The 10,283-nt window shown below is 54.6% G+C and overlaps 1 protein-coding gene across 2 annotated transcripts in view; it reads left to right on the top strand.

Annotated features, from left to right (window-relative positions):
• The first annotated feature begins 1,670 nt into the window (after window positions 1–1,670).
• Window positions 1,671–10,283, top strand: part of PI4KB (phosphatidylinositol 4-kinase beta) — a 15,861-nt gene continuing 7,248 nt past the window's right edge. Inside the window, exons 1-2 of one of the 2 annotated variants that reach the window (XM_085316546.1) lie at window positions 1,671–1,736; window positions 4,529–5,498. In XM_085316546.1, coding sequence (XP_085172672.1) covers window positions 4,557–5,498 — 942 coding nt within the window. In that variant the 5' untranslated portion in view covers window positions 1,671–1,736; window positions 4,529–4,556. The remainder of the gene's footprint in view (window positions 1,737–4,528; window positions 5,499–10,283) is intronic. The other variant, XM_085316547.1, reaches the window with a different exon arrangement.

Raw genomic sequence — 10,283 nt, 5'->3', positions numbered from 1 at the left:
CGCGCRCGGCGTGGTGTCGGGGCTGGCAGGTTGTGGCGTCTCCCCTGCGACGTGGAGACTGTCGCTTTGCCGTTGGGAAGGCTGAGCCCAAAGTCTTGGGAAAGATGCCGCAAAAGCAAAAGTAGAAATAGTTTGCGGCGGACATTTGGAGTAGGGAGTTAGCGGCAAACTCTCCGAAGGAGACTGAGGAGTTATTAGGACTCAGCCTTTAGTACGTGATGTAATTTAGCACGATGCCGGCCACGTTTCTGCTTCATCGTTTTTATTTTACTCCCGATTTAGGAGTAAGCGCTTGTCCTGTTCGCGCGAGCCCCAGAGCTGTCGCTGTTTTGGTCGTGCGGAGTCGGCTGAATCCAGCTGGATACGGCGATGCGGAGGGGTGCGCAGGCCTTCGAGCGAGGGCGGTTTTCGCACGGTCGAGCCCCGAAGCGCCGGCGCTCCCGTCCTGGCGCGGTCCCGTCGCGGAGCTGCCGAAACCGGTGGCGGTGCTGGGGGCTGCGGTGGATTTTGCGAGCTGTCCGTGTTCGTCGCCGGTGATCGTCCTCGCTCTCCGGGAGCGCAGGGCTTCCCTTTGCTTTCCCTCCGCTGGCGACTCCGCTCGCCCTGCAGAGCATCCGCCTATTCGGGAGGAGACRGAAGCTGCGCTTCTCTTCGGGAGAAAAGTCCCAAACCAGTTTTGTTGTACAACAGGGGCAGGTTTCTAGGCAGAGTCTGTCTCCAGGGCATGTCTGGAACCTGCTTTTTATTTTTAGTTATTTTTTTATTTAAGCGGCGTGAGGTGCGTGTACCGTGGATAGGCTGGATCTGGTTCAGCCAAGAGTGAAAAATGGGTCCGGCTGCGTCGGTGCCGCGCTTCCCTTGGACGGGGATTTCAGGCTTGGCTCTTACCGGGGGATGCTTCTTCCTCTTTCGCTTTTTCTGTCCTTGTCTCAGCAGCGCCCGGCTAGGCGCSCTGCGGGGTCCGAGCCGATGGCGGTGCCCTCGTGCCTCAGTTTCCCCGCCCTCCGAGACRAATGTCACCCAGCGAGGGGCAGCGAGTCGCTCCGTTTGCGGCTCTCCCGTTAACGTAGCGAAAGGAGAGCTGCGAGCAAGTCTGCCTCCGGTCTTCGACGCTGCGCCGACGCGTTTTCTCCCGCCCCGTCCTTGCTTAACGTTGCGTTTTCGAAGGCAGAGCGGGATGGTGCAGGCCGTCAGCGCGGAGCGAAACGAAAGAAGTAACGCAGTGTAATAGAGACCAGATGTCTTGGTGAGTCTTCATCCTGTATTCCTGGCTGTTTGCCAGGGCTGTTATTTCTTATTCAAGTCAGGCAGGAGTGAGACTTTTTTTTTTTGCCTTTTTTTTGGCCTTTTTTTTTGCTTTTTTTTTTTGCTGTAAAGATCTGTTCCAGTAGCTCTCCCGCTGCTTTTGTGACTTCCTGAAAGAGCCACGCGCCGGCGTCGCTTCGCTGACGCGTCGCTGCTCCGTCGGTGCTTTCTGCGCTCAAAGGGGCTTCCCTTGATTTTTGCATTTAATCGGCGATTGCGGCGCGCTCGCGCCGCACGCAGAAACTTGGCCCGTGAGGGCTGTGGGTGGAGGAGGAGCCGCGTGAATTCGGCTCGGCCCGTTTTCCRGACTGCGTCGCTTCGCTGYGCGTAGCTCGTGGGGKTTTTTTTTGTTGTTGTTGTTTYTAATCCGTGGTCAGACCGGTGATTTGGAAGCAGGGGAGTTATGCCGAGCCTCGAAGCTGCCGAGAGAGGTAAACAGCATGTTCGCAATCTGCTGAACAAGCGACGCTGCGAATCGCAGAAAAAGGTGCAGGAGAGGAGGAGGGGGGATGAATCCCCCCTCGCCGGGGGTTTAGGGAGCGCTAGGGGCTGGAGAGCAAAATCACCCGCGGGTGGATTTAGCTTGCRCGCGGCTCCTTAATCGCGGTTTAACCCGCTCAGCGGGCGCGGGGCCCGGAGCCTCCTAACGCGTCGCTCCCGAGCAAACCTGGCTTTCCGGAGGAAAGCAGTCGGGAGCTCGGCTCGTCCGTGAGCCATCGCTGCTCGCCCGGGCGCGTTTCGAAGCACCGAGCTAGAAATAATCTAGCAAATTGGTGCAAATCTGATTTAGGTGACGGGGCCGATCCAGGCTTTCCCGTGGGCGTTAAGGAGGTTTAGCTGTCCCGGATAGGAGGGGGAACAGCCTGGGAAGTCGTCTCCCTTCGCAGGCCTTTTGCTGCGTGTTTTATTGCTCCTTCCCTACTTTGTGTCTGATAAACACGTTTCAGAGCTCGTCTAGGAAAAGGAAAAAAAAAAAAAACAGTTACTTGGCTGGGCTGAACAGCGATCTTCACTGCAGGGAAAAAAGAAAGATTGACGTCCTCGCTGGCATGCTGGACGAGAAGGAAGAATGAAAGGGCAAAACTGGTGAAACAGAGGCACAATTAGCCTCTTTCTATCCCTTGCTGGAAAAAAAAGGCAACTCGGAGAGCTGAAGCGTTTCGCCGCCGGCCTCGCGGCGAGCACCGTTAGCCCGTGACGTTAGCGAGGGGTGACCGAGCGGCCGCGTGGAAAAGGTCCTTTCGCGCCCGTCGGGCGGCTGCTGGTCGGCGGTGGTGGCTCCGACGGATGTCACAGCAGATTTTTTTTTATTTATTATTCTTTTTCTTTTTTTTTTTTATTAGTCAGCATTTGTCATCCCCGTTGCCTTCGTGTGAACGCTTTACGGATTCCAGAATTGCTCAGACCTCTTGCAACTCCTTCTTTCCTTCCTCGTACCGCGTTTTCATATTGCGTTTCTCTTCAAATCCTTCTTTGCTGGATTATGCCAAAGAACATCCTTTTAAATTTTTTTTTAAYTTTTTTTCTTTTTTGCCGGTGCGGGGTTAATTTAAAAATTGAAGTGTTGGGGGATTTTGTGTGTGAGACAGGGCTCGCTGAGGAGGAAAAACAGCTTCCTTGTGTTTGCAGGGTCTTTAGGATCTAATGACCACAAATATTTGAAGCATGCAGGATTTGAACCAAAGGGAATGGCAAGCACAGAGGAAAATGTTGTGTATTAGTGCTGCGCAGACAGAGTGAAAGATGCTATTCATATTAATTCCAACTGCTGAACTTTGGTCAGGCTTTTTTTTTTTTTTTTTTTAACCTAGTAGTTAGGGCTTAAGTGCTTTTAAAACAAGAGGAGGAAATCAGTCTGCAGAAACTGGCAATCACTTCTGGACCTACCTACGTTTTCACTCCACTGGAGTATTAAAAAAAAAAACGCCAGGGATTTTCTCTCTCTGGTCTCAAGCTTTCAGTAGTTGCCCTCCCTTTTTGGCAGACCAAAAAAATAACAAAAAAAAAAAAAAAAAAACGGAATAACAATGATAACCCGGTGTCGGAGAGACGGGGAGTCGAATCCCTCCGGGCTCCGCCGTGACCTTGGCGGTGTCCCCGGGGCAGTGCCGTGCGGTGATTGATACCTGAGCTGACCCAGATAGCGGCGCGGGCCCCTTGTCCCGCGGCTCTGCCTGCCCCAGTTAATCGTCGTCGAGGTTAATTGCGGGGGAAAATAACAAAAACGCTTCGGTCCTGTGATGTCGGAGAGAGAGAAAATCATCCCGACGACTTTGGGTGAATAACCGGCTCGTAAGGCAGAGAAAATCGGGTTGAAAGGGGTTTTCTCCTGGTGCAGCAACTTTTAGCCCCTAAGAGAGAATTGTGCAGTAAATCTGCTAGTTAAAACCTGTTTCAAAAGTGCCCCTCGTTAGGCTGTTCCTGGATTATTCCTGGGATTTGCAGCCAGCGCTGTTCTTAAGGGTTTCCGTGCGGGGTGGGGGACCGCAGCCACGCGCCTGCTCGTCCTCCGAAGGTTTGCGCTACGGGCTAGCGGCTGGACGCGGGATGCCCTCGGAAGAGCGGACGGCTGTTAATTCAACCAGCCGGGCTCTTGGGCTGGACGGAGGGCCGTGCTCGGTTTTTAGAGGGCCGTTTCGCTTGGCGCCGGCCCTCTTGCTCCGTAGAGATGCGCCGCCGTGCGTTTTGTCGAGCTGGGAAAGCGGTTTCAATCCCCAATTTATCCGACTTCTTTTTAACCTTTAATCCCGTTAGCCCCCATGTAAGCTGGCAGCAGTCCTTTGGGGCAGCACATGGAAAACAAGCTGGTTATTTTGCTTGCTCTCGTTCTCTTTTTGGCTTGCTCTTCTCTTTTTTTTTCCTTTTTATTGTCATGGTAACAGGGGGTGAGTGGAAATTTTGTGCGATGGCTGAGAGATGCTTGCAGCTCGCTTCCGAGCCTCAGCGGAGAGGGTGCCGAGGAGACCTTTCGAGTCCAATGCGGTCGCCTTGGTTGCGTGCATTGACGGGCTGCATGGGGTCGTTGCCTCTTTAGAGGCTGGGGAGGTGTCCAGAGGTCTCAGACCTTTGGAAAAGCTTTGCATCAAACATAATTTCAGCTCTCTAGCTCTGGAGGTATATTCCAGTGTGAATTCCTGCTTTCCCAGCCTCGGACCGGTGGCTGGCTAGAAGCRCTGTCCTCAGGCCGTGCCGCTAACTCCTTTCTGTGTTGCTTTCTTTGCAGCTCTGAAGCGTGCAGACCCGCCACTGCTATGGGAGACTCTGTTGCAGACCTGGCCCTAGGGACAGGCTTGGATGAGGCGCCCAGCTCGGTGTCGCAGGGGAATGGCGGGACCTCTCTCAGCGTCATCACGGAAGGGGTTGGCGAGCTGGCAGTTATCGACCCCGAGGTGGCAAAGAAAGCTTGTGAAGAAGTCCTGGAGAAGGTCAAGCTGATGCACGGCGTTTCCTCGGACGGCTCAGCGAAATCGGCCGATGGCGACGCGGCGGAGCGCGCCCCGCAGGCTGCTGCGGATCTGGCCAACGGAGACGTCGGAGAGGGCTGTGAAATCAAGTGCTTGGACGATCCGCCCAACACGGCCTCGAGGATCCAGGAGGAGGACGAGACCACGGCCAACACGGTGAAAGTTGCCCGGAGGCGGCAGAAGAATAACTCTGCCAAGCAGTCCTGGCTCCTGCGCCTCTTTGAATCCAAACTCTTTGATATCTCCATGGCCATTTCATACTTGTACAATTCAAAGGAACCTGGGGTGCAGGCTTACATTGGGAATAGGTTGTTCTGCTTTAGGAACGAGGACGTGGACTTCTATCTGCCGCAGCTGCTGAACATGTACATCCACATGGACGAGGACGTGGGCGATGCGATCAAGCCCTACATCGTGCACCGCTGCCGGCAGAGCATCAACTTCTCCCTGCAGTGTGCCTTGCTGCTGGGCGCCTACTCCTCGGACATGCACATTTCCACTCAGCGACACTCCCGCGGGACCAAGCTGCGGAAACTCATCCTCTCGGACGAGTTGAAGCCAGCCCACAAGAAGAGGGAGCTGCCGTCTCTGAGCTCAGCACCCGATATGGGGCTGTCCCCTTCCAAAAGGACTCACCAGAGGTCCAAGTCAGACGCCACCGTCACCATCAGCCTGAGCAGCAATCTGAAGCGCACAGCCAGCAATCCCAAAGTCGAGAGCGAGGAAGAGGTAACGTTGGGGGGGTCTCCAAAAGCGGCCTGCCTGGGAAGGGATGCCCACAGGGACACGCTTGTGTGGTTTGTTCTCATCTCGTATTTCCTTTGCTGCAGAATTCTCGTGCTGGTTACTACAAAAGGTAGAAGTTTTCCTACCCCTGTCTCTAAGCAAACTGGTGTTAAAATTCCCACAAAGGATAATCACGCGAAGGGGAACTGGTATCCGGGAGCTGTCTAGGTACAGGCCGAAGTTTCACCYGTGCTTTGTACCTGTACGTTGTTCTGTGCGGTTGTGTAACGCTCCCTGCAGCCCCCGTGTCCAGGGCATTTCACCTCCCCAGCCGCTTCTTCCATGGAGCTTGCAAACCTTGGCTCTGCCCCTCTGACGTGTCTCCGGGAGGTGTATCGGGGAGATGGGTGCGCGCCGGCTGCGTTTCTCTGAAATCTCGTTTCCACAGAAAACCGCGTTCAAGGATACGTTGCTCTTGTCTGAGGTTTTTATCTGAAGGTGCTTTATGAGCGCGGCTGTGCCATTCCTCTGATTGTTACTTGGGGAAATTAAAGCTCCAGAAAGGACATTTCCTCCGTGTCGAGGGGAACGGAGGGTGCTAGGTGGCTTCGCAAATAAGGCAGAAAGCTGGATGAGGAGAAACTATTCCCAAGCTGCTGAATTCCCACAGGATTTGGACAACTAAGCTAGTGTCTCAGTGTTGCAATCTGCAGCCATCTGATCCAGTGTTGCAAATCTCGTTTCCTGTCCTGACTTGTTCAGATTTAGCAACGGGGAGGCTGATTAGGAGGCGGAAAAGGCCCTTGGCAGTTAAATGTTGATAGTTAAAGGCAGTTGAAGGTTGCAGCTTCCCCCTTCTGCTGCCCAGGGCTTGCTCTGCACCGCAGCAGACACGCGCAGAGCTGCCGGTACCTGTTGATAGCCGCAGAGATGTTGCAGCCRCTGCTAATGTTGATGTGCTGAAAATACGACGTGCGTTTGTGGGCAGGACGGGCAGGGAGTCTCGCCCTCGCYGGAAGTTCTCCTCGCTCCCCGGGAAGGTCATCAGAGAGGCTCCTGCGGAGGTGCGGCGCGTAGAGTAGATCATGTCTCTGCAGAACTTTTTCCCCTTGTTTGCTCAGGGAAGGAGCTGAAGAGCAGTTCAGAGCCCGGCGAGGCTGATGCGTAAGATAGCTGGAGGCACGAGCGCAGTGGCGAGGGGTAGGAGGACCCGTCGCGGTTACCACCRAGGAGGAGAGGTCCCGCCGGGCAGGTAAAACCATCGGCTCTGCCCTGTCCCAAAYGAATCTCTGCTGCAGACGCCCCCGCGGCTGTCGAGACCGGAGCCGCGGCTGTAGCGTTTGCCCGAGACTGTCGCCCTTGTCTACCGTGACGGCCTCTGCTTTGCAGTTCTGACTTTTTGCAGGGCAAAATGGTGCAAAGCCAAACTTGCCCTGCTGGAAGGGCTTGGCTGCGTGGAGGGGTCACTTCCACCTTGCACTGTTGGGTGCTAATGCAGCTTAACACCCAAATAAACGAGATTACAGAGGTGAGCTTGGGCGCAGCTACGTTACGTGTTTCCCAAAGGCTCCTGCAGGCCTCGGAGCATTTATTTTTTAATACTGAAAAGTTAAAGCTTTGTGCCACCGAGCTGCGATAGCGGCGCGCTCGCTGCGTACCGGCTCGTTCCGCTCGAGTGGGGTTTCTCGCGAGGAAAACGCCGCCGCGGTAAGTCCCCGTTTGCCGGCGGAGGTCGGGAACGAAAGCCGCGTCCTTGCTGCGGGAGGCGAAGGAGCCGCGCGGAAACGATGGTTCCGCAGGCTTGGGCCGGGGGCGGCTCGTTCGGCCGCCTCGCAGACCAACTTCCCCGCTGCTCCGTCTAGACTTTAAAGATCTCCTGATGCTTCTCGTTATTTGGGGAGCGTTTCTTGGCTTTTCTGCCTGGCCTCAGATTCCCTTTCTCCCCGGGCTCTGCGCGTGCAGGAAATAGTTGGAAAAAGCCACGCGATCTGCCTGCCTGTAAAATTTAGTAAATGCACGTTTGGAAACTGGCTCGAACACAGTTTTAGAGGCACTTCGTCCGGACTGGAAACGTTTTGGCTGGTTAAAACCACCCTGCTCCCGCGCTGGCGCTGCTCTCCTGGAAAATTCCCTGCTGCGGCTGCCCGCGAGCCCTGGGGTTCGCAGGGGGGTAAATGAATCTTTCCCATTCCCTCTCCGCTAGAAAGCAGGATGCGCGGAGGGGTCTCGTGCTCGCGCTGGCTGCGGCCGCTGGACTCATGGAAAATGAAGCTTTGCATGAATTATAGATGAAAGCGGCGCTGAGGATAGTTTCTCTTGGCAGGATTTTAAACGTATTTTGATCCAGCGGCCGCGCAAGCTGTTTAAATGTTGCACAGCAGTGGAGATACTTGAGGTGCTGCAAGAATTTTTCTGGCCTCTGAATCTCCCTTAACCAAATTCCTGGACTTTTATTATTTTAAGTGCTTAGTGTTATTGCCTAGGATTTGAAAGCAGCAATCGCCTCTGCAAAAGCACCTTGCCTGGAGTYGGCCAGCTGGTCGCCACGTCGGCTCTCAACGCGCAGGAAAAGGAGCTGGACGAGTAAATCTGTGCTGGGATAGCGCTGGAGCTGACTGTGAGCTCCCTTCCCACCCCCGAAGCTTATTTTGGGACCGTGCAGAACTTGTCCAGCCCTTGGCATCAATTTTGGCAAGCTCGGGGCTGCTTTTCAGCTCCGATTTGCTTTTCTTGTCTTCCAAGAAAGCGGGCAATAGCCGACGTGCGTTGCGCTGGGATTGCGTTGCGCTGGGATTACGTTGCTCCCCRCAACCTAAAGATTTTTGGAGTGATAACTGAAGGGCACGGCAGCGTGCGGGCTGAGACCCCGCCGCGCCAGGCGCTGCGTGCGGGGAGGCAAACTAATCGACCCGGGGATGCCGAGAGCCGACGAGGACGGCGGCGGATGTGCCTCGGGCGCTCCCGTGTGCGCAAAGCGGCGCGACGGGTCGAATTTTCCACCCGGAAACCCGAGCCCCGGATGCAAGATAACTTGCAGTAACCTGACGCTCGAAGCCSTTCGCTGGCTTTTTGGGGCCCGTTAGCAGCGTACGCGCGAAAAGGGATTCGTCGGGGACGAGCAGATGCTTTTGAGGCGCTAAATGCGCCGCCGGTGGTGCAAGGCGCCGGTTTCTCCAGCGTCGCTTTGCTCGCTGCTGGCTGACAAACTCGTTTGCTTGCCCCGCAGCTGTAGAAAGCCGCGGGCAGCAGCGAAGTTCCCGTTTCTCGGAGAAAACCGACTGGTTTTACTGGAAAGCCGCAGCGGGTTCTGCGCGGCGGCCGGGCCGGGGGATTTGTTGCACGAGCCGTAAGCGCTTCCTCTGCAGCGCGCGGACGCGTTTGCGGCGGTTCCTGCTGCGGGTCGGCGCCGAGCCGCGTCGGCAGCCGCCGAGCGCCGAGCCGCTCCCTGCTCGCAGCCTGCGTCGTTCCTGGAGCCGCCTGCCTGGATTTGGCRTTTTCCGGCGTGATTTCTGCTGCAGCGGTGCCGTAAGAAAAGCTAAAAGAGGCTTTTTGGAAACGTTTTGCAAAGGGTTGCGCCRCTCCCAGCCCTGCCAGTCCTGGTTTTGCCTGTCTGGCAGGCTTTGCAATCCCAAAATTTGCTAGGATATTCCAGCCGTCGTCGCCCRCGCGAGCCGCGCCGGGGCCCCGGGTTGACCCCGGCCCTGCTGCCAGCGCGGCCGGGTGCAGCGCCCGCCGCCGGAGAAGTCCAGCGCCTTCACGTTGCAGATGCTGCTCTCTAGATAATTTTAATAATTCAGCGTTACAGGGCAGAYGTGCCAAAACGCGTGGTGAAAATCCCACGCCTGGATGAAGGTGTTTCGATTCCTTTTTTTTTTAGGGTTGCAAACAACAGTGCAGTTGTACTTACCTCACCGTGCAAAAACCCGTTCAACTAGTCCAGGAGAAAAGTTTTAATTAGAAAGCTGCTAATTGACCAGTGGCTTGGGAATCTGGGCTGGCTGCTGGAAACAGCAGCTCCAAAAGCACCAACTCCTTGCTGTTAACCGCTTCGGGCTGTTTTTGGGCTCTGGTGACGGTGGAGGAAGAGCGATTTGCATGCTGCCCACGCTGCTTTTTTCTTTCTTTTTTTTTTTTTTTTACAGCCACATCAGCAATATTTTGAGAAACAGCAGCGAGGGCTTACATGCAAATCTGTCTACATCCGTGTTTCCGCACAAACTCGTCTGTCGGCACGTACTCGGACATGATTTCTGAACATGAAAGATGCTTTTTATTTATTTATTAATTTTTTTTTTAGAGATTGAAAGCTTTTCCCTCACGCCTGCCCAGCATAAGCTACCCTGGACTTTTGCATATTAAATATCGAAACCTCTTTCGGGTGGCGGAGGCTGGCAGCTCTGCAATCGCACCTTTAGCGATGCCGCAGAGCGGCCGCGTCTCTGAAGAGCTCCCTTCGTTTTAGGCTGGGCTTGGGGTATTTTTGTCTTTTCTTCCTTTTGAGGTATCAGGTGTGATCCGTACCTGTTGCTCACTGCTTGGTGCAGAGGAAAAAAAAAAAAATCTCATTAATGTGCAATTCGGGGCGTTGCATAGTTCAATCGCTGCTGACTTTCGCATGGATAATTTAATACTAATTATTAGCGTGATAACGCTAGCACATCCCCATAATTAACCGCATCCTAGAGTGAAACCTGTCTGCTGGTTCGAACTCCGTCCGTCACCTCGATTAAGGAAATAGTTGAATCATCAGAGGGGTTTTGGGGTTTGGGTTTTTTTTTTTTTTTTTTT

The sequence above is a fragment of the Rhea americana genome, unplaced genomic scaffold, assembly GCF_003343005.1.
Source record: "Rhea americana isolate MKP2758 unplaced genomic scaffold, rheAme1 scaffold_471, whole genome shotgun sequence".
In the NCBI taxonomy this organism is placed as follows: domain Eukaryota; kingdom Metazoa; phylum Chordata; class Aves; order Rheiformes; family Rheidae; genus Rhea; species Rhea americana.
Note: the sequence above shows the minus strand (reverse complement) of the source record. Positions and strands in the feature narration are given on the sequence as shown.